We start from the raw sequence: 25,288 nt of genomic DNA, 5'->3' as shown, positions 1-25,288 counted from the left end.
GCGCCGTATGCAAATTAACCATCGCTAGCGTAACTTCGCTTCGCTTAGCGAATCAACGCTAGCGCAACTTCGCAACTTTACGCTACCCCTGAGCGCAACTTCGGATTTTAGTGAATTTGCGGAGCGCTGGCGAAACTACGCCTGGCGAAGTGTGGCGAAGTGCGGCGAAGTTACGCCTGGCGCAACTACGAATCCTAGTGAATTTGCCCCATAGTGCCTCTAAGGCGGCAGCCTCTATAACAATTGCCATCGGCGAGTGGATAAATCCTGGCTATTCGAGCAGGAGTCATGTACCATCAGAACAATACTTTATACCCTGCTTCTAACATAACTGTACTAATAGAGCTTTTCCGATTTTTTTCCATGTCTTTAACCACTCTTGTTCAGTTGAAGAACGACCAATGTCTGTTTCCCATAACTTAATGTATTTCACTTCTAGAATTTGGGCTGGAGTAATAAATTGTTTATATAGAAGAGAAATTGCTCCTTTCGGTGTAATCCCCCTTAGGGACTATTTTTCATAAAAAGAGTAGAGCCTCTAATGAGGTGAGCCCGTTTTCCAACATGCATTAATAAAATGGAGAATTTGGAGCGCTCGAAAACTCTCAGATTCTGGCATTTGAAAATGTTCTTTAAGACCCTCCAAAGTATAGGGTCCTCTTGGTGTAATTAGGGACTTCCCCATAATAAGATTCAAGAATCACTACTGAATACTGTGACTCAAAGTGTATTAATTTTACCAAAAAAAATAAATATTGGCATTCTCACCAGTCTTGTGTAAACTGTGTAAACTTGTTCTTCTTTCAGGGAGTGTTTTTTCCATCTTACAGTTTTTCTTCTCCAGATCTGAGACACACGTGGGGGAGTCCTTTTTTGTGGCATTGTCAGTTCCTAAATTATTCTGCAAAACAGGTTTTTTAGGCAGTGGTGGTTTTGCTTGTGTCAATTCACTAGAGTTTGTTTTAGTTTTCTGTTTTTCATTTCTCAAACTGGGAAAATGGCTTTCTGTTTTGCTGACTTCTAGTAACTCATCCTTGGAAAATGAGGAACATCCTGTGTTTTCCAGATTAATCTCAGCACTGTGCCTTTTCAGTCTGACAGAGTCAGAGTTTATGCCCTCTCTGTATCTAAAGGAAAAGGAGGTGGATCTCAGCTTCACAAAAAAGGGGTTTTTGTTCTCAGAGCATGTCTGTAGGTCTGTTACCATCGGCAAATCGCTGGAAGCTGGCACAGAACTCTGAGGCAACGGAATGTGACTAAGGATGGCTTTGTCCACTGAAGTACTTTCTGAGTCAGTGAACATTTCATTTTTCCTGACACTGGCTTCACTTTCAGTGTGTGTTGAAGAAAATCTTGGCTCATCTTTCATTCTTTCATGTACAGACAAACCTGACTTAGGCAGAGTGAACTTCATGTTTTTAAAAGTCTCATTCTCAATATTTCCTTTTAGTGTAAAGCTGCCAGTCCGGGGCCTTTCCCAAGCTGAGGATACAGAAAACTTTCTATTTGTACTTTCTATTTCCCCAGCAGCCTTTTCCAAATGTTTAATATTTTCATTATCAACTATAGATTGCTCTGGAGTGTTCCTGCTCTTTTCTGTGCCAGAAAGTGGAAGGTCTTCGGTGGGTAATGGTTCAGTCTGAGAAATGTTTGAAGGTGGTGAGCTGACATCAGGCCCAAGAAATGGCTTTTCAATAACCTTTTCCTGAGCAGATTCCAAAGACTTTCTATGACCTTTTAATATTCTCTTTTCTGATCTAAGAGACTGGGGAAGGCCATCCTCTTTAGAGAAGTCTGTTTTAACTTGAACCTCATCACATAAGTTCCCTTCTAAAATACTTAAACTGCGTGCACATTTGTCCTGCAAATCTTCCAATAATTTGTTTTGAAGTTTTATATCTTGAGAACTTGTGGCATCCTGAGATTGTGATGTTACTACACTAATTAATTCTAGTTCATTTGATGAGATCACAGCTTCTTCCTGCATAAGAGGAGACTGTATGCTACCAGGACCCGCCAAAGTTTCTGTTTCTTGTATGCTCTGTGGAGTGTCGAATACTGCATTTGAGTCTATGACCATTTCTTGATTGTCATTTGTAGATCTCGAGACTGCTTCCTCCATGACATTTTCATCTTCTACTTCAGTGAAAGTTGTAGTAATAACAGATTCATCTAGGACAGACTAAAGAAAAGCAAGCAATATTACTATACAAGTTATTATTCTACAAGAACCCAATGTATTATAAGTGCATCCATACTGTATTTACAGTATATAACACATAATATAACAATACAATTATAGATAGATACCACTAGTGCAAAAAATATGGCTAATGGGGTATCTGAAGCTAAAATGTATTTCTTCCTTGTGGAATGCTAAAATGTATTGATATATTGTTTGTTATATTGATATTGATTCACTCATAAAACAGTGGAATTTAGTAGTACACCTACACATATATATTATATGTTTATTAATTAAAATAAGTTTGTCTACTAAGATTACTTTAGATAATTACATAACAAGTTAATTTTTGGGAAAGCTTACCGCAGAAGGCCTCCTTGATGTGCATGATCTTTGGTTTCGTGGCCTTACTGAAAGCCTGTGCTTTGCAGCTGAACTATCCAAGAAGCTACAAAGCTGAGGAGGCGAGTCAAAGTCAGCTGACTGCGAGATTAAACTGTTGGCTCTTCTACCAGTGGATGGTACCCTTATATTTGATGATGACTTGTCTTCTGGAGATAACGGTCTGGATGAATGGCCTGAAGATATCTAGAAAATGGCATTTATGTATAAATATATAACTCTATTTATAAAGTGCTACCTATATACACAGCTCTGTACATGTTACACAATACAATAATAGCACACAAAGGGAAACACACATTGCAATAAATTATTACTATCTAGTTTTTGTATAGTGCCGACACATCTACACAGCATGTTACAGAGATTATACATCATCATGTATATCAGTCTCTGCCAGTCTATTTTAAAGTTTAAATATAAAAATACATAGTTACAAAGATTAAAGGGGAACTCCGACTTCCAAACCAAAATTTGATAAAGAGGCCCACATAACACAGAAACCCCTAATATACCCATCACAGTTACCTGTTTCTTCAAAAAAGTGTGAAAATATGCTGCAATCCAGCTGTTTAACAGTCCTTCTTTTTCTGCATCATTTGCAATCCTTACAGGGAAGGAGGGACTAAACACTGATTACAAATTATAACAACTTCTCCACAGCCTACAGATTGCATGCAGGAACTACATAACCCACAATGCATTGAACTGTGATGTTCTGTTCCTTATTGAAATCACGTGTGCAGGGAATTGTGGGGTTTGGAGGATGCAGGCTGAGGACAGATGGCTGTTGATACAAAGTAACAGTAGTCAGCCAGCTCAGCAAAGTAGTCAGACAGATCAGCAGGAGAGCAGCGGGCTAGGCTTAGGGAACTGTTCCAAACCATTAAAAATCATGAAAAGTCTGCAAATTTTTTAATTGAATTTAATATTGTATATTACAAAGTTGTTTGAAATTATGTTTAGTTTCAAAAAGCTTGTTATGTTTTTGTGGAGTTCCCCTTTAAGTGCCACATCTTAAGACAGGGGTTCCTTCCCTATACTACTTACAGTGGGTTGGTAATTTTTTAAGCAAATGGAGCATTGGTCTATGTCAGGACTAAATCACATACCATGGTAGTGCCCCAAGAGGTAGGATTTGACTTTAGTTTTTAAGTGACAGAGGGTTCCTTTGTAAGAATTTAGGTATGAAATACCTAAATAGGTAACTAGAAGCAAAGACAAAGAGAGGTATAATACAGAAGATAGCATGGATGTGCGTACGTGAAAAGAAGAACAAAGGAGACAGCAAGAAACATATAGAGGCAGTTAAGTTAAGTGAAGGTTTTTTTACATGCAATATTGTGCAATAATGAGCATGACATTGAAGGAGAAGGAAAGGCTAAGGAGAAGGAAAGGCTTTATCAAAAAGGTCTGTATAAATACACCAGTAAACCCTCAAAGTAATGCTGCTCTGGGTGCTCTGTCAAAAGAAACACTGTATTTCTTTCCTTCTATTGTGTATAAATAGGCATCTGTATCAGACTTCCTGTTTTCAGCTTAAACTTCCAGGGCTAGGGCTTGAGCATGCTCAGTTTGCTCCTCTCCCTTTCCCCCCCTCCCTCCTCCCCTCCCTGCTGAGCCCAGAGCTATGAGTGACCAGGGAGAGACTCAGGCAGGAAGTGATGTCACTCCAAGCTAATATGGCAGCCGCTATCCTAAACAAACAGAGAGAGATTCTAGAGCTGTTTACCCAGGTATGGTAAAGCATTCTGTAGAATAAACATAGTGTTATAGCTTGCACTATTGTGGCTAATCTATTGCCAATATACTGCTTCGGTAGCTTTCCTTCTCCTTTAATAGTTATTTCAAAATGGAGACTAGAGACAGGTTTGGATAGCAAGATAATCATTTATGTTTTTGTTAGTTTCAGTTTAGAAAGCTTTTGTAAGCACACAAGCTTTTGGCAGAAGGATTATGTGGTGCTTTCTTCTACACTGCTTGAAGAATCACTGCAAATTGCTTGGGGAAAATTAGAAACTTTGAAAATTGTTTTTGGGGTGAGTTTTAATTTGTGAGCTAGTCCCAATGATCAAAATACCATGTACACCCAGCCCTAAAGGTAGCTTTGACTAGCATAAAAAGCTATATTTTACCATATCTTTCTGTCTAATTCTTCTGTAAAGCTTACATTCAGTTATGACAAAATCTTGAAGGTTAAATGAATTTTATTCTCTCAAACTTTCTAAAAAATTACCTATTTTTTAAGCTGCCTGAAGAAACTCCTAAAAATTGTTCTCATTAAGTTGGTAAGTGAATAGTGCAAAAAAAAATAAATATCTATCTGGATTTAATAAAAACTATCCCTAAAGCAAGCAAATTATATCTGTCTGCCTGTTTCTCCAAACATGTCTGTCTAGCTATTTGTACAATTCCAACTCTGCACTTAAATTGCTTTTATAAATATTAACGTGTCCTTCTGGTGATGTATATTACATGTCTCTTGCATGTGTCTATATAAGATGTACAATCAATATTCTAACATCATGGCAGCAACAGTGCACTATGAATGGTAAGAATGTATAACTACAGAGTGACATAATCCAGCATGGACAGTTCATTAACACAAGTCTGATATTCTCCGCAAATTGGCACTCTAAAAATGTTCTGGGTTTGATGAAATCTCAGTTTTTCATTGGGTGTATCCCTGACAACTTAAATAGCTATTCTTCCCATAATTCCTGGTTCGATCAGTTATAAACAATAGGAATACCGATTGTCCAACTGACAGCCCCAACATTGCAGAAGTACAGAAATCCTTACTATAACACTACAGGGCATATTCACTTACCCTGACGCAGTGAGCAAAGCACAATCACAATGTTTTTCTCACAATGCACCTGGTTTTCCCAGAATTCATACATCATTGCACTCGCAATATGGGCATTGAATTGGACACAACTGGGCTGTGTCTGACTCATGTTGCACTGCCTCTGCTGCAACTGCTTCTGAATAGTCGAAATGAACACAACTACGCAGGTGCTTTGCTGTTAACTAGACATAATTGTACTAAATATTTTTCCAGTCTGTCTGGCGTCAGTTTAAGGGGCCCATTCATTAAGTTCAAGCGAAGGAAAAGAAGAAAAAATACTTTGAATCTCGAAGTGTTTTTTTGGCTACTTCGACCATCGAATGGGCTACTTCGACCTTCGACTACGACTTCGAATCAAATGATTCGAACTGAAAATCGTTCGACTATTCGACCATTCGATAGTCGAAGTACTGTCTCTTTAAGAAAAAACGTCGACCACCTAGTTTGCCACCTTAAAGCTACCGAAGTCAATGTTAGCCTATGGGGAAGGTCCCCATATGCTTGGCTATCTTTTTTTGGTCGAAGGATAATCCTTCGATGGATGGATTAAAAAATAGTTCGATCGAACGATTAAATCCTTCGAATCGAACGATTCGAAGGATTTAATCGTTCGATCGAACAATTACTCCTTCGATCGTTCGATCAAACTATTTGCGCAAAATCCTTCGACTTCGTTATTCGAAGTCGAAGGATTTTAATTCCCCAGTCGAATATCGAGGGTTAATTGACCCTCGATATTCGACCCTTAATACATTTGCCCCCAAGTGTTTGGCATGCAAATCTGCATTAAATTATCCATAATTGCACTGAGTATATTAATGCAAGATACTGAGGGGACCCTGAAACTACTGTCTGGTCAGGAGGTGACAGTAGCTCCAGTGTTTGTGCAGCACCGTGCTCAACAGGACTGATCAATTCGAAACATAAGACAGAAAGGACTGATTGCTGCCGAGTGTGCAATATGAATGTATATGCAACTACTTTTAATAAAGGTGGTTTTAAAATGCAACTCACTGCTACATGTCTATGGTAAAGGAAAAGATAAACAGTTTTACAGCTGGAGTTATTCCATAGCTCTAACTTAATCAATGATAGATTACTACAGCCCAGATTGTCACTGGCCTCATTAAGTGTGCATGCTCTTTGGAAGTTTATCAAGCAAGACAAATTAACAACAATAGATCTTTCAGAATTAACACCCTACTAGCTGATGCACATGTGCTGTTATTTGACGGTCCAGAGAAATGCAATATTCTTGAGGCCTGAGAATAGATTTGAGACCCTAGGCACTATAATTACAATTAGAAGGGTGACTGAGACCCAGCAGCAATTGTTTGCTGAGGGGGGCATCACAAAATTCCAAATGGATGGTATATTTGTAACTGAAGAACCGCATCAAGCAATTTGCTAGTAATAGAGGGAAGTAGTCTTTTTGCACTTTGTTTGTCGATCACAAGTGTTTCAATAGAACCAGAATGTGCATCCTTGCCTGCTCTTGATTTCCTATGGAGAAGACATGGATCTATGCACACTATACAATCAGATTGTAATGGATGGAGTTGCAGCACACAGCAAGTCTTGGTTAGATCTGACCATTGCATTCTTTTTAACTTTTATGGAATTGCCTGGAAATCCCATGAAATACGTGCAAACAATTGCAGATTTTATTATAAAAAGTGTGTTTGCTATGACAAATTGCATATTTTATGAAAATCACAAGCCCACAAAAATGGCCACATTTAGGTTAATACTTTAGGCCAAGGCCACACTGGGCTGATCCTCAGTCTGCTATAAACACAGGCCGAGAATCAGCCCCTATGTTCTAATCAGAGCTCTTCTGTAACACCCAGAACCACTGCGCCGGCCCGGGTGGAGGCACACAGAGCGGATTTTGGTGCTGAAATGCATAATCACACATTTTAGTACATGCATGTAGTCAGCAGTTATCTGATGTGTAATGTTTAGTCAATCAGCCCATGGGCCAGTTAGGCATATCAATGCAACACACATATCATTTGTTGCACGGTATGCCGGAAATCAAAATGTTATGGTATTTTATCAGCTTACTTAGAAAATTACCAATATAAAAAATGTTACGTGAACTAGAACAAACAAATCCCATGATATATCTAAATATATAATTATAGAAAATTAATTTTTTTATTTAACATTTAGGCCTTGGTAATAAATTCAATTTGATTTACAAAAAGGGACTTGTGCTGACTGTATCCATTTACCACTGTATAGCATCCCACTGTATTTCTTTTATCAGAAGAGCAATAGAGTTACACATTACCTGCTCATCTTCTTCACTCCCTGTTCCAGCTAAACTGAAAGTACTATGATGATTATCAGAAAACTGTGGAGAAAGACAACGCACCAGTTGGTGAAAAAGTTAAGCAGTCCATTTAAGAAACAAGAAATATAGAAACCAATATGATAATATAATACAAACACAAAATATCATTCCATAAAAAATGGATATGCCATTAAGCTACTCAATTCTAGGGGGCAAATTTATCAAGGGTCGAATTGAAAATTAGAATTCAAATTTTCACAAAAAAAAATGTTATGGTCAAAACTGTCAAATTCGACTAGGGAGTTATTCAAATTCCATTAAAGTTTTAAAAAATCGAATTTGATTTTCGAGATTTATCATACTCTGGCCATTTAAGAACTCGAATTTGACTATTCGTCACCTAAAACCTGCCGTATTGCTGTTTAAGTGAATGGGAGAGGTCCCATTTATTTAGCATTGTAGGCACACTAAACACATTGCAGTTTAAAATAACTGCCTGAAGCTGTTTTGATTCAACTACTTTTCTTGGATTATGCACTTTTTTCGAATTCAAAATTAATTTGAGTTTTCGGATTGTTTCAATTTGTCCGAGCTGAGAAAATGTTATAGACTATAGCTGGGAAGGGTGGTGAGCACAACTTTCCTTATTTGTTATAGTTTCAAAAAAACTTCAACCCTTGATAAATGTGCCTCCTGATGTTGTGCTTTATCTAGCTGTCTGCTTCATCTTATTTGTCCCATGCCCAATGTAATTACTTATGGTAAATATAAATACACCAATATAGTTGAACAGTTTGGCTGATTATGACCTCAACATCCAACAATCAATGTGCATATGTACACCCCTGGAGGCACTTTGTTTTCGGAAAATAATTTCTACGATTCAATGAAAGACTATAATGATATATTTTCAATCTGTGTCTATCTACAAAAAAAAAAAACCTGCATTTCTATTTATTTTTGTCAATAAAGATAGTATTTAGGCACCTGTTCTACATAAGTCCAACTGACCTTATGTCAAAAAGGGGGGGGGGTGGGTAGATGTTTTCCCTCTAAAACCCCAAACAAGAACTCCAACATGTATATAGCTACAAAGGGAGCTATCTTAACAATTAATAAAATAAATAAAATACAAATATGCAAATTACAGATAATTTAATGACACTTTTATTTTCAGAATGAACTTGCCTTTGGTTTTGTGACTTCATGCAAATAAAGTGACAATTCTGGAGGACTCCGAGGTAAACCATCATCTTCTGAAATGGTTCCAGCATCATCAGTTCGCTTGCCAAGGATTCCAAAAGGGGACAGGCCAGGTTTCAAGTTAGATTGAAGTTTTAACTGCATCAGAGAGGTAGCGTTTCATGTTAAAGTCTTTTTATTATGTAACTGTGGGGTTTCTTACATTTCTTTACTTTGTGTTTCACTGAATGTTATTAAAACATATTGATTTTCATTCTGTTGCCTTGGCAAATAAAAATAAACTGAAAAAATTTACCTTTGCAAGTATGTACTATACCTATGCAACTGCAAATATTTTATGAATAATTATCATTTATCTTTTTTGCAATTGAAATAAGGTCAGCTCAGTGTGCTGCTGTGTCCATGCTGTATATGAACACAGTAAAGAGATATCCATGGCCCAAGCTCCTGTATATTGTTCACCTAGCCTTTTTAAACGTTTTATATTTGTAATTTTTAATATTCAAATTTTAGCAGCAAACAGTTACACAGAGAGACATTCAAACATCTACATACACCCTCACCCAGAGGATTTGTTTTGGTCAGATTTGTACCACTGCCACAATTGAACCTATTGTGTGATGACAAATTGGACAAACAGGCACTGCACTTATCAAAAGCTATGGCCTGAACCATAGCAAAGTTTAGACCTTCTCTGCCTTTTCTCAGGCTACTTTGCTGTAATTAGGGTTTTTAAAGAGTATACCCTGCCACTGTGCTGTCTATAAGTGAAAGGATCAGTATATAAGTTATAAGTTCACTGATCAGTTGCCGATCAGGAAAGTTTTGCACCTCCACTCCAATCTAGTGTAGCAGGGCTTTCTGCAGGTATAACCACTGTAGGTTAAAGTTCAATATGGCTACACCAGAATTCTTGTTTTCTAACCCAAGCATAATCACTATCATCACTATCCCCTTTTGTACTAAAATCAGTAATATTTTCATTTTGGTAAACGATGGCCCGATGTCTAGACATTTCTCTAGATTCCCTCTTACAAACCGTGCAAAGATACTTGCTTACCTACTGCAAATCATTAAATATATAAACACACTCAAATAGGATCTCATTTAAATGGGTAGACTAAATTGAATCATACAAAAATAAGGGTACTAATCATGATCTTATATTATACACGATGATCAACCATATATACATTTCCTACCCCAATTTCTTGTTTTTCTTCTCCTCATTTTCTCCATCTCATATAATGGTACCAACCCACTTTCTGGTTAGGGTGGGGGGGTTATTTGTTTTCTTGTACCTGGCTTGTGTAATCGCTTGATCAAATTCATTATTCACTCCTCTGCATCAAATCCCTCGCTCTGTATGATTCATTGCATGTATAATTATGTATGTTAACAAAATCTGTTACTGACCCATGTGCTTGCTTTGAGTAATGTGGAAATGTAAAATAAATGTCTTACACAAGTGCAGAGTTCTAGGATTCATCTACAAGCATCATTATTTAAAAAGTTGTACCTGTAAAGCTTTAATGCGATCTGACACATTCTCCTGTGAGAATACACGCACTGGTTTGGCATTTTCCTGTGTCAGTTCTGGAATAAAAATACTATCGTGGGACACAGCTCTGCTTCCCAGGATGCCTGCAGATGACCTGGAACAAGATGCCCGATTCAGTTATTAGATTCTTGCAGCAATGTATGCTTATTATGATAAAACAGGCATTCCATATTAGAATATAGCTGGGCTGAAACAAATCTGCCAATCCTTGTTTTGCAGAGTTAGCATTGAACAGTTTGAGGAGACACCTGCAGTAGTGATGTGCGGGCCGGCCCAATACCTGCGGGTTGGGAGTGTTCGGGCCGACGTTGCTGCTCCCCATGCCAGCCGCAGGCAGGTTTGGGATGAGCTCTTCTGTCTGCTCTTCCAGCCCGCAACCTTAGACTGACGGCTTCTGACTTCCTGTTTTATAGACTCACGCCTGCCCTACCCTGCGGGTGTGGGTCAAGACGGTCTGGGTCGGGTCAAGGTTTTCTCGACCCACACATCACTAACCTGCAGGAATGGTATTATGGTATTTATTTTACTGCTAAACAGAGCTGTGGTGACGCTATTGGAGTTGTGGAGTCAGAAGCAATAAGTTTATAAGTTTAAATTGTAATGAAAAAAAATTACAATATTTTACAATGTCCTATTTTACACATAATATTCATAATAAAGTACTTCTCTGCTGTAAGAATTAAAACCAGCATGTAGTTGTTTCACTAGTGTGAAGTCCAGCTGAGCTGTTATAACCTTATTGTTTACATGTATTTTGTGGCTTAAAAGAATTGTTCAGTGTAAAAATAAAAACTGGGCAAATCCAGCCTTTATACATTACATTTTTGCCTAAATAACTATATTAGAAACTTTTTTTTATTTTGCACAGCCTATCTATTTATCCAGTTTTTATTTTCATACGGAACTGTTTCTTTAAGGAACGTTTAAAGTTTCTTTAATGAATGAGATAAAAAGCCACAATGACATAGGCTTAGTTATAGATTTAGACTGAAACATGAACAGTATCCTTATTCATGTTGGCAGTGAGTGACAGGTTGGATAGCCAATAGGATACTGCACCAGCTTCCTAGCCAGTAGTTTGGTTTGTTCCCAAAAGCAGAAACTATCTTCATATAGCTTTAAAATGACTGAACTACATATGAAGCTAATACACTAGTCTCCTCTGGATCCTTAAAGTTATATTAAATATGATACCTCCTATGGTGTCAGTAGAACAAGATGCTCGTTTAAATGTGATTAGGGTATATAATAAATATTATACCACTCTACAAAAACCCATCATCTAAATTGGTAACAACTGTGAGTGTGTTGCATCATAAAGGAATAAATCTACAGTTTCCTCTGACAGTTTAGCAAAAAAATTAGTAACTATACTGTACACTGCTATAGAAAAAATATCCGATAAACGACAACAGTCTATTTTAAAACTCAGTGAAACATGAAGTCAGTAGATATGGGAATGGCAACTATGAATAATGATACCTACAGTATATGGCAGGCCTGCCTTATTTAAACTTTGTTATAACTGATCTCTTATCACTGACTTCTTATCTAACTTACAATATTTCTCAGCTAGACAAATCAAATGCCTCAGTCACTCTTTAAGGACAACCACGCCAACAACATACCCAATTTCATCCTCGGACTCAACATCTGCAAGTGCAAATTCTGGATATGTAACATCACTGGTGGACTGGCTCTGCTTCAAACTAAACTTTCCGGTGGAAGACAAAGTCTCCTTCCTCTTCTTTTTTCCAAAAAACTTTTTAAAAGATTTGAACTTTGACTTCTTTTTAGCTATAAAAGAAAAGGTGAATTATGTTACCGATTGTGACATTCACCAAAACCCATTAAGAGGAAATGTACACCATATACAAAATTCCTCTTTAATTTGCTTTAACATAAAAAATGATGGTATTGGTATAAGTGTCAGAGTAATACATAAACTAGAGTAAGGTAACTGACACATGCTGTTTCCAAAAGAAAGATGTACTATCCACAACGTTTTGATTTATGATATGATGTACTTTTACAATTTGTGTTATGACATGATACATATACAACCTTTCGTTCCCATTTAATATAATGTTGTATTTTTTTGATTTATCATCATTATTAACATTTCTTAGTGGCTTCTGCCAATATAGCTTCTGTAAAGCTGTAAATATATTATTAATATCAGTATAATTTACACATATTTAGAATGCTCCACCATATTCTGCAACAATGTTCAATGAATTGGTATAATTCTACAATACACAAATAGATTACATACAAAAAACAACCAATAACTTACATAAAAGTTAGAGGGTTGCTGCATGCCTTGCTTTCTGTGTTGTTGTGCTTGGCAACACTGCCTTCCTCCTGTCTCCTATTCCAAATTGAGCACAGTTACGCCTATTGAAGTAGATTACTGTGGGAACCCTGGAGATACCACGACTTCCGAAACCAGGCGGTAGCTCCATGGTTCCTACAGTGGCTCGTCTTAATTAGCGCAGCACAGTTGCGCCAAAGAATAGGCCACACATGTCAATCTCATGCCAGAAATTATGGCTACTGGAATCACAAATTTTGTCTCCAAATCGCAAGTTGCAAGCGCAACTGTGTCAGTCTTTTTCACATTGGTGACTCCAGTGACACTGGAATTAAGTGAAACATTGTTGTATTAAATTGTAGTATGTAAATTACCCTTCCTGCGTCACAATGCGCTTAAATTCAAAGGTTTGTATGGTAATTTGTTTGGTGTGTTGTGGGAATTGATTTATGTAAATGGTCGATATTTCAGTGTTCTCCTTTGTGCTCCTTTTCACTTTAACACTTGATAATATGTTGGAGTATTGTAGGCATTATATAATGCAGAAACAGGTTGCCGCTGATAACGGCAACGTCCATATCTTCATCCAACACTCTACTGTCAGTTTTTAAATAATCAGAAAAATAGGAAAATCTCTGCAGCAAATGCTGTAGAAGAAGAAAAAAAGTCCACTAGAATAAAAATCACTTGCTTTTACCATCCTTTTCTACCATTGTTCCCACAATACTAGCCCACAAATTTCAGGCCAATCTGCTCTCATCCTATTGGATTCTTTAAATACAGCACAGCAGAATTGGGAACTGGAACTGACAGAACTAATCGTTTGTATAACCTGTAACAAATGAGAACCCACAGTCCACCTGCTTCTTTTGCAATGCCAAATCCACCCAAAAAAACAGTGACGTTACACATTGTTTTTCACTCTGGAAACAATGTAGTTTTTTTTTACCAATAACACAGGTTTATGCTGGGTTAGTTGACATTTATGAAGGGTAAGTTGGAATCAACTACAAAGTGATGTGTTTAAGTGGGCAATATACCCTCTTTTTGAACTTCAGGGTTCAGGGAATAGGGCTTTTGTTGAATATACTTTTTGGAACTGTTTTAATTACTAAAAATCCATGGCTTTTGTTATATTTTGAGGAAAAAAACAAGGACCACTGAAGCTACCCCATGCTTGGTCATTGTGAGGTAGATTTACAGAATGGCAGTATACAACCCTTTGTTGTTACTGTTTTTTGAGCAGGGGTCTATTATGCAGAGGATAATTTGTAATTTGGTAATCTAAATATCTACCTTATGGAATAGCCTTAATTTCCCTATTTATATACCTTAAGAAAAACTGGTAGTGGCCAAGTGCACTTGCAGTCGTAAAGGACCCAAATTATGTGTTGTATAAATCGCAGTTAGACAGTTCATGTCTGTACACTCATCCCATGACTGCACTAGTACTAGGTACTAGGTATTTGAAAGGGTTAAACATTAGGGGGTGCCAATTTTTTAGGAATCTCCCAGTGATTATAATCACTAACCTCAGAACCTGGTCCAGCCTTTTCCCTCCACTAAACTAGTCCAGGGTACTATTCTAGTGAGCGATGTTCTGCCATCTTGCCTCCTGTTCCAGGAATCTCTTGCAGCTGTCCTGGGTTGTGCAAACATAGGTGGTAACTGCCTAGGGTAGCCACATGGGTGCTGGGACATTAGGAAATATTTGCCAAGTGGTGCCTTGGCACTTACTAGAAGAGAAGTTCCAGTCCTCAGTTTGAGGTAGGCAACTGTAATCATAGCAGGAAAAGTGCCTAACAAATTGGCACCCCATAATGATTAAGCCTTTCATTATACTTTTGAAAGAACAACTTTTAGCCTTTGTTATACAATAAAGTAAAACAGTAATTGGTTACCAGAAATGTAGAAATATTTACAAGCAAACATATTTTACAAAGGTTGTAGACCTATTTAACTACAATATAAGAGGGCTAATTAGAAGGAAGGAAGCCTACCCTGCATTTACATGCTGAGAAATGTGTGTCATTACATAAAGTTACCTGTAATTACATTTTCTATTATCCCATGTAAATTCAGTGGGAAAAAAGTCAACACTAGTTCCTCTGGATTGTATAAAATATTTTAAAAGGGGTAGAAGATAGTAGGCATCTAAAAATGGCTTGTTGTTATAGAATATATAATATTCTATGCAACAGAGATGGAAATAAACATTAATATTTATTAATTAACATATCCTATTTTATGCTGATATTGAATTTATCTGGAATAGAATTCATCCCTATATAATATATATGAGCCTGCCATCAGTTTCCCATAGTAGTACTGAACACAACGCAACTTCTAGGATAGTATGGCCATGATTTAGAAGAGTAGAATTGTATTCCAGGCTGACTAGTACCGGGTAAGGAATTACCACCTTTCTCTTAGATTCCATCAGTGATGATGGAGAGTATAATATAAGAAGCAACTACTAAAATTTGTTTCAAAGCAGCACCATACGATGTAGCAGGAATATTGCATTGAATTTCACTGCTCAGTGTAGTTGGTCATACAAACAGACTTTTGTGTGTCCACCAACAAATACATATGCATAAGGTCTAATAATAGTCTAAGACAAATGATACTTATAAGCACATCCATTTTGTTTTATTTTTAAGGCATATAATAGAGGACTGAGTTTGTTCCACTGAATAAGGCTTACATCCAATTATATAGATCCTAGTTAGCCTTTGGTATACCTAACCCAGGAGGATTATAATGACATTGTAACTATTTATAATAACAAGCCCAGTTCCTATATTTTTATATAGAGAACAAAACATAACACTTTGGGGGTATGTGTTTTTTGCCGCATGAGGAAAATAACTCTTTGCCTAATATAAAGACTCCTGCTGCCATCTTGTGTTCATAATGAAGATGTGTCAGAGTCATCATTCTAAAAGATTATTGAAGTAATTAGAGTAGGGGAGCTTCTAGGTATGCTGGCTCCTAAGGCAGACCCCTTCATGAACACTGCATGAGCAATCACTAGTGCAACCGCACTGTCTACACTAAAATAACTGACATTTTGGTTAAAGGAAATTCATATCTTAAAGGGGTTGTTCACCTTCCAAACTCATTTTCAGACAATTACTTTCCATTTTTTATTGTTTACTGTTTTTCCTAAATTGGAGTCTAAAGATTAATATTCCTGTCTCTGGTGTTTCAGTCTGTCTGCTCAGGTGCCGATTCTGAACTTCTACATTTAATTGTAACAATTGTACATTTAATTGATACATTTCTCAGCAGCATCTGTGGAATGGTAGCAACTATTGTATTAATTCTAACAGCTGCCTTTGGCTTTAACTAACTTTTTAATTGGTCTTCATTATTTTTTTTTTATAGGTTTTTAAAATTATTTGCCTTTTCATATTGACTCTTTCCAATTTCCAAATGGGGTCACTGACCCCATCTATAAACAAATGGTCTGTAAGGCTACACATTGAGAGGGTAATTTACTAAAACTCTAATATATCTCATCTTTTTATTAAACCGAGGTTGACCAATGTCCCATTCACGATTTTATCATATTTATCAATGAAATAACATAAAAGGTCGGGTTGGGGAAAAGACTCAAAATTGTTTTGAATCGTACAAATATTTTGGATTTGACTACCAAATCACTTGATTTTTTCAGGTTATCGCCCAAAAACCCAGAATTTTTAATATTATCGGATGAAACTCAGTGCAGATCACAATATCTTCAAATTGTAAATGGGACATCTGGTGGATTTTCTGATTCGGACTTTTAGCAGCTCCGGGTATAATACATTTTTTTGCCCCAGAAAAAAAATCGAAGTTTAGTAAATAACCCCTTATAATTACTGCTACTTTTTATTACTCATCTTTCTATTCAGACCCTCTCCTACTCATATTCCAGTCTCTTATTCAAATTAATGCATAGTTGCTAGGGTCATTTGGACCCTAGCAACCAAATTGCTGAAACTGCAAACTGGCGAATCTGGTGGAGCTGGTGAATAAAAAGCTAAAAAACCGCAAATAATAAAAACCGAAAACCAATTCTACATTTTCTCAGAATATCACTCTGTACATCATTTTAAAAAGTTAAATCAAAGGTGAACAACCCCTTTAATGAAACTCAGGGATTCTGTTCAGCAGGGCCAAAGAACAAAGATAAGAAATGTATCAACTAAATGTATCAATTTACAGAGTTGGTGACCCCCCCCCTCCCAGAGCTGCTTTAGACAGACATAATAACATAAGATGAAAACTAAACTTTACACATCAATATTAGAAAAACAGTTACAAATAGAAAATTGAAAGTAATTGGAAAAAGCCTTTATTTATGGTGAACTGAATCTGAAACCAACTGAACTGGAAAAAAGTGTTTGGAAGGTGAGACTTTAAATTCACCAGGGGTGGCTTTTTTTGCGCTGTTTTAGTATTAATACTTGTAAAACTTGTTATGCCACTGTACAAATATTGTGATCAAGAGAAAAATGGTATTGATCCTGTAGAAGTATTCTTACCTGAACAATCATCAACTAGATTCTCTGCATCTCTTATCCTTACATCCATTTTCTTTACAGGAATTCAACTAAAATTAGAAAGAGTAAAAAAAAAACAAGTTTGAATAATGCATTTATGTTGAATGAGATACCAAATAAAATGTAGCACCACACTACACTAAAAGCTGCTGAAGTTTTTTTTCGTTCCAAAAGTCAGCTCAGCTCTATTACTGAAATAGATGAGGTTTTTTTGTCCCTCAACCCAATGTTAGGAAGCGTTTTTATAAATATTTTTAAATAAAAAATTCAAACTAGGTCACTAGTTCATGCATGCCAACATCGCAGCATAGGAATACAGCCCAGTCCTTAAAGGAGAACTAAACCCTTAAAATTAATATGGTTTATAATGACATATTTTATATGCTGAACTTATTGCACCAGCCTAAAGTTTCAGCTTCTCAAACTTGATAGGACTTCAAACTTGACACAGGGGGTTACCATCTTGGAAAGTGTCTGCGACACTCTCATGCTTAATGGACTCTGAGCAGCTTTTAAGAAGCTAAATTTAGGGGTAATCTCAAATTATTAAGCAGAAAATGAGGATGGTCTGTAATATAAGATGATGCTACAGGGCTGATTATTAAATTCTGATGCTAATTGCACTGGTTTCTGAGCTGCCATGTAGTAATTATTTGTATTAATTACTAATCAGCCTTATATTGTGACATTTCTGTTCTATGTGTACTGTATATTGTGATTGGGTCCCTAAGATCAGTAAGTGACATCAGTACAGAGAATGTACAGTGAATCAGCAGAAAAGAAGATGGGGAGCTACTGGGGCATTTTTGGAGGCACAAATCTTTACTGCTAAAAGGTTGTGGTTGCCTTGGGCTGGTACAGAAGCCCAAAACATAACGTACAACATTTCTGCCCTACTTCTTTAGTTAAGATTTAGTTCTCCTTTAACAGCCATTACTGCAACTGTGAATTGCCTTACATCACCCAGATCCCAGTATACAGCTGTTATCCTGCTACTTTTTGCTTCTAGCCAAACAAGGGCTGCTTTGGGACTATGAATAACTGTATCGCTTATATTATTAGCAAGTATATTATTGACAGAAATAATAAGAATTGTCACATGAACAAATGGAGCAGAATAAATATTTGTTGATTTTTGTTTGAAATTATAATTTCACAACACTTTTAGAAGAAAAACAGATATAACTAGATATTTAATGGCAGGTAACACACCTGGACCACATCTACAGGGATTAGATTTGCCTTCCGTCTGAGAGGTTCAGCTATTCTTGCAGCACAAAATCACATTCCCCAGGGTCAATTTAAAAGCTGCTATTACACTGTTAAATATATTTTTTTATTTAATGCTAGACACTGTCACAGGAAGGAAGTAATTGTGCAAGAAATTCACATGAAGTATAACTACAGAACTAAACACTGTGAACATAACAATGGAAGAAAAGAGGCATTTTTAGGGAGGTGGATTTTTTCCCCTGCACATATATTTTATTGGCAGATAATGAGTGATAAAAATATGTTGCAAAACACCTGGAAAAAATTCCTTGGCACATAAAAAACTGTATTTTATAGAGTAGAATGTTGTGAAATGATTTACAATGAAAATGATAAAAACCTGACAAGACTATAAAAACAGCTAGCCATATATTTAGGGGGTTATTAATCAAACGTGCCAACGCGCATTTCACTTAAAAGCTTTATCAAGGAGTATTACAGGCAGCTTTTAAGCGAAACGCATGTTGGCGAGTTGCTATTATTTCTGGTTTTTAACAAACTTTATATCTTTGGTTTATTTTAATTGGACTGGGTTCATCCACTGCTGCTACTGTCGACTTTATATCTACATATTCTTCCTTCCATTCTAAGGGGCCAGTGATTTGTGGCTTTTCAGGTTTAACATAGTCTCAATTAAGATCAGGGCAAGTTAATTTACAAGGCCACAGTCCTGGTTACCCTGTCCTGCCTCCTCTTTGTGGTGTCCCAGTCTTAGAAAATAATAGGCAGCTAGTTTTGGGACAGCTCCACCCTCTATTTTTTCATTATATCCTACAATCTTTCTATAAGACCGTAGCTCTCTGGTTGACCTTTGCCCAATCCCTGGTCATAATCAATTAGATTTAGACTTTTCTCATTAACTTATCCTTCTAGTAATAGATATTTATATGCCTGGCACTTTACTATTGTAGCATAATTTGATCCCTTTTAGAAACATCAATTTACTATTAAGCACTTTGTGTATAACTTTTGGCACTTCCTAATGAATTTTGGTCTTTTTTAACTTAATTTATTCGAGTCCAATCATGAATTGTCAATGAACTGATTGTTACCATTAATTTGGCAACAGTCATTGGGTATATGCACTAATTTGCACTTTATATTTATACTTAATATTTATGAGTTGTCTTGGGAATTAATTGATTTGGGAAGTGATTGGTTTTTATATAAAATCGTTGATGGACTAAATTAGTAGGCACGCACTGCACTTTAATTTAAGTTAATCACCTATCTTATTGGTAGGGATTGAATCTATCACTAGATACTAATTAAGTGATGAGATTAATTCACATGTATATATTTTACAGATGGGTTATTTTGTATGCTTGTGTACTGTTGTAAAGTATCAGTTATTTCATAGCATGAGAGATTACAGTGCTTGAGTACATTAGGAGGCACATTTATCAAGGATTTAATTTCTAATCCATGTGAGGTTTTTTAAAGGGGACCCGTCACCCAGAATAATTATTCAAAATCCTATTTTATCACATTAGTGAAGCAAAATTAACTTTAATTACACTATATAAATTATTTGAATCATGTTTCTGGTATTTCAAAATTATAGAAAGCAGGCAGGAGCCATGTTGTGGACACTGTTATTAAGGCAAGTCTTGCATCATCTCAGAATCTTGTCTGTGCACCAGAAAAGGGGACCTGATGTCTATCCCCATGCCCTGGCTACACAATTAAATGGTAAAGAGAACAGGGAAATGTGGGGAGAGCAGTGACATCTAGGAAGTGCTGAAGGTAAAGTGAAAGTAATTGTCTGCCCTGCCTCTATGCCCAGGAGTGGCAGACAATATTTGATTGACAGCTGAGATTTTTAAATGAGCTTAGCTTTAATAAAATATAGAAATTGGATTTCATGTTTAATTTAAAAAGGATTTTTATTATACAGATTTTTGTGTCTGGATGACAGGTCCACTTTAACTCACATGAATTTGATTTGACTTGAAATCCGAATATTCAATTATTTATTATAAAGAGTGTAAAACTCAGGCAAATTTTACTGACCCGAAAACACAAATCAATTTCGATTTGAATTTGACCAATTTCAAACCAAGGTTTTTTTTCCAAAAAAACACGAATGTCAGGAAGGCTGCAAACTTCTTTAAATTTTAAAAAATTTTGAACCGAGTTTGGATAATTCTAGTCAAATTTGACGGTTTTGACCATAAAAAAATGGAGAGAATTCGATTTAGAATTTTAACTTTGACCCTTAATAAATTTGCCCTTAAATGTATTTATTTTGCTTGTGTGTGCTCAGTCACGCAACCATGAAACATGTACCACCAACTTTGTAATTTGGTCACTCATGCTGCCCACCATTGGAGAAATACAGTATGTGGTTTTAGCATGAGAAAAATGCAGGAGCTTTGTTTGTACCAATATATATGTTTTAGTTGGCCAGCTTGGATGTTTGCTCTAATTGATCTGCTTGAATGCTAGGCCTTAGGCATAATATTCATCAAACCATCAAGGCAGGCTGCAGTAAGTGGAAACTTATTTTTAGCATAACAACCTGTCTTGTAGACATGGATCTAACTTTGATATATCTGTAATAAGACAGTGAATTCCAGTTTTATGGTAGGGCTGAGAAGGAACTCATTCCTGCACAAGCTCCCCTACCTCGTGAGTTAGCTCTTAGCCAGAGAGAGTTGATACCTTGCTATATTTTGCTGATCTTACATGAAAATTGATTGGTGGTGTCAATGTTATAAACCAGAAGAAAGATAACTGGGAATTCCACCCCTCCCCCCCAAAAAAAAACAAACTAGAAAAAGTTGAAGAAAAAAAATCCATACATTTAGGGGCAGATTTATCAAGGGTGGAATTTCGAAGTACAAAAAACTTCGAAATTCGACCATCGAATTAAAAAACTTCGAATATCGAATTCAACGTTTTTTCAACAAGTTTGGCAATTATGCGGTCGAATAAAAATTCGAACGATTAAATTTTTAGCGATCGATAGAAGGATTTCTATTTGACCAAAAAAAACTTAGAAAAGTGCTCTGGAAAGTCCCCATAGGCTAACATTGCACTTCGGTAGCTTTAATTTGGCGAAGTATGAAGTCGAAGTTTTTTTTAAAGAGAAGTACTTAGATTATCGAATGGTCGAACGATTTTTACTTCGAATCGTTCGAATCGAAGTCGAATGGTCGAATATAGCCTATTCGATGGTCGAAGTACCCGAAAATTTACTTCGAAAGTTTTTGAAATTCTCGAGCTTAGTAAATCTGCCCGTAAGTGTAATTCATATTTACAGTATAGCAGGAATGCCCTGGGCCTAATCCCATTGAGGATCCCAGCACTGCTAAGAAGCTATGAAAACCACTGAGCCACTTGGTGGAAGTTTAACATTAGCAAGAGAGCTGTAGGTATACATTCCATGATATATGCCACTTTTTTGTTGTGATCCTAGTTCTGCTGCACTGAACTCTTTCTAATTCCGGACCAGAAGGTCAGACTATGCAATGAGAATAAAATGAAGAGTTTCTGTTGCTGAATGGTTTATCCACATGCGGAAACACAAGTTGCTAAGAAACAGAGACCCTGACATGGATTCTTGGTATAGTTAATGTTGCTCAGAAACTAGATTTTCTCTGTAACTCAAGTCTAAGCAGACAAAGGCCTCCACAAAGTGTTTGTTTCTGAACTTTAGAAAAGAAAAGACCTACCAGGCATCTTGCCAGAAATGCCAGTGCTAACAGTATGTTATAGTACTGAGCCAAGAACAGGGGACTTGATAAATTGCTGAGTTTCAGATATTACATAAGCATGCACTACAACTGCGTAAACAAATCATTCTACATATAATATGCATTACTTGTATAACTGTGTCTATAGCTAACTACTAATATCAGTGGAAACTTTATAATCACAGAGTTCACTGTTATTAGCAGGCAGCTAGTTACCACATTGACAGAGTGAGCTGCTAATAATAATATCTAAATATTTTTTGACAAACCAGATAAACTGCTGTGAAGAACATCACATTTGAGAGAAATGTAAGTATTTAGCAGTTCAATATCTTAATGTACCAGGTCACATAAATGCCCCCTGGCTGGGTATAATACTATACATTAAGTACTCCCCTTCTGCATAACAGAAAAATCTATTCAATGAAACCAGCATATTCTAGACACAGATGTGTCAAGAGAAAATAATCATTGTTTCAAGGTTTCAAGAGGGATATACCTCAAATGCCAACTCTTGGGTGGTTCACCTTTAGGTTAACCTTTAGTATGTTATAGAATCGCAAATTCTACGCAACTTTTCAATTGGTCTTCATTATTTATTTATTGTAGTGTTTAAATTACTTTCCTTTTTCTTCTGACTCTTTACAATTTTCAAAAAGGGGGTCACTGACCCCATCTAAAAACAAATGCTTTTTAAGGCTACAAATGTATTGCTATTGCTACTTTTTATTACTCATCTTTCTATTCAGGTCCTCTCCTATTAGTATGCCAGTCCCTTATTCAACTTGATGCATGGTTGCTAGGGTAATTTGGACCCTAGCAACCAGATTGCCGAAACTGCAAACTGGAGAGCTGCTGAATAAAAAGCTAAATAACTCAAAAACTACAAATAATGGAAAATTAAAACCAATTGCAAATTGTCTCTGAATATCACTCACTACGTCACACTAAAAGGTAAGGGAACAACCCCTTTAATAGTAAATCTGATTTATAGGTGTTTTGTCTGCCTTGTTTTTCATGGCCTTAATGATAGCATAATAATGACTTCACAAACAGCAGAGATTCTAAGGTACTACTAAATTATTATATGCCAGGTGTACTTGTCCTATACTGATATGCAAAAGAGAACTTTTACTGTTTCAGGTTTTTTCAGGTTCATACATTTCCCTAACTGGTCTATTCAGCTGCATGCTAGGTCCTTTTTCCCACTGTAACTACAAATGTTTCTTACAGTTCATCTATAGTAAAATACCTAAAAAAGAAATCAGAGCAAGTGATGTTTTAGATGGTATGGTTTTTATCAAAGGTTATTTATTAAGTTAGCACATTATTGTTTATTTGCAAGCAGTTGCTATGGTATCTAATTGCATAATTACCCAACATCTACACATACATGTTAAACAGATGGGATCTCTTGCTGTATGCCTTACTGTCACTACTGGATAAGGGTGACGTTTAAATACCTATATTCACTTGAGAATTACCATGCACGTGAGGTTTTGCAAGGGAAAAATACATGTCTTTGTCATTTGTACAGATCCTGTACAATGTACTGCAGGTATTGATAAACAATGAATTTTTCCATCACAGCACATTCACCCATTACTGCCCCCACAGGGGTATTAATCAAAGATGATCATCCTTGATGCTCACCTTTATATAATTAAATAAAATGATTTTCTAGTAGACAAAGTATGGGGATCCAAATTATGGAAAAAATAAATATATGGAAAAACCAAGGTCCTGAGCATTCTAGATAATAGGTCCCAGTCCTGCATTTTGTTTCTCTTGGAGTCGCTCTCCAAATAAACAGTCCCCCATATCCACTGCACATTGGCTTTTTTAAAGTTCAACTGTGTATCTGGAAAAACAGCTGTCAGTTTTGGGCCAAGACTGCAAAACAGAAGCACCTGTGCATACGGTACAGGGAAGTTATCACATTTTAACGGTACTCATTTTTACATGCATTCTTAAAGGTTAATATTATATTTAATGCATACCTCCCAAATGTCCCGTTTTGAGCGGGACAGTCCCTCTTTTGACAGCTCAACCCGCAATCCCGGATTTGTACTATGTCCCGAGTTTCTCTTTCATCTCCTGCACTGAACAGCCAGAAAAAGATACAAAGTTTCTAACTTAATTGGCTCTTGGCACAGAGCCCAGAATAAATACCTTTGTAACAGTTTTAGATAAGATAAGAACTAAGACTCACAGCTTAAAGGGCAATTCACCTTAATTAGCAAAACTGTAATAACACATAAAAACCACAGAAATGTGTTCAAACTTTCATAACTTCCCAAATTTTGTAAAATGGACATGGTAATTAGGGGTGTGGTCACAAAATGAGCGTGGTTAAAATTTCCCCTGCAATCCGCGCAGCAAATATTTTTGTCCCTCTTTCTGTTACCAAAATGTTGGGAGGTATGGTAATGCTGTATTTTTTATGCAGTCAGACCATGATTTTACATTTCTTAATTTTTACTACATTATAAAACTTGTTTTGTGATTTTATCAAGTTACAATGCATTTCAATGGGTGCTTTTTAAGGATTGTACACCCTGTTTTGCCTCATTTTACAACAAAATTTTGGCCTGGATTACCAAAAATGCCTGTATGTCCACTGTGAATGGTAATTTTAGAGGAATTAAGCTTGGTCAAATATAAACAGTACCATATTTTCTTCTGGGTCCTTTTGTAAATTATGAATTCCACTTAGTTTACACCACCTACGGCCATTTACAAATCACTCATATATAGTGTTAGCTTTTGGATCTGACCACTAAAGAGTGGTTTTGCAAATGCTGCACCATAATTATTCCACATCATTGCTTTACTGTTTAAATCTTGTCGTAAACACAGTAAAGTATTGTATTTCTCTGAAACCTGACTCCTGTGATTATATCCTTTCAATACTTGAAGCTTAATTTGCTCTAACACCCTTATTTTACAT

The 25,288-nt window shown here is 36.4% G+C and overlaps 1 protein-coding gene across 2 annotated transcripts in view; it reads right to left on the bottom strand.

Moving 5' to 3' along the window:
* The window catches only part of cracdl.L (CRACD like L homeolog), a 65,664-nt gene that overhangs the window by 8,587 nt on the left and 31,789 nt on the right, over positions 1 to 25,288 (bottom strand). For both annotated transcript variants that reach the window (XM_041582376.1, XM_018245528.2), the window contains exons 2-8: positions 17,351 to 17,418; positions 12,130 to 12,298; positions 10,460 to 10,595; positions 8,926 to 9,078; positions 7,735 to 7,797; positions 2,549 to 2,773; positions 769 to 2,182 (exon numbers count right to left, since the gene is read on the bottom strand). In XM_041582376.1, coding sequence (XP_041438310.1) covers positions 769 to 2,182; positions 2,549 to 2,773; positions 7,735 to 7,797; positions 8,926 to 9,078; positions 10,460 to 10,595; positions 12,130 to 12,298; positions 17,351 to 17,399 — 2,209 coding nt within the window. In that variant the 5' untranslated portion in view covers positions 17,400 to 17,418. The remainder of the gene's footprint in view (positions 1 to 768; positions 2,183 to 2,548; positions 2,774 to 7,734; positions 7,798 to 8,925; positions 9,079 to 10,459; positions 10,596 to 12,129; positions 12,299 to 17,350; positions 17,419 to 25,288) is intronic.

Source organism: Xenopus laevis, chromosome 2L (assembly GCF_017654675.1).
Source record: "Xenopus laevis strain J_2021 chromosome 2L, Xenopus_laevis_v10.1, whole genome shotgun sequence".
NCBI classification, from domain to species: Eukaryota; Metazoa; Chordata; class Amphibia; order Anura; family Pipidae; genus Xenopus; species Xenopus laevis.
Note: the sequence above shows the minus strand (reverse complement) of the source record. Positions and strands in the feature narration are given on the sequence as shown.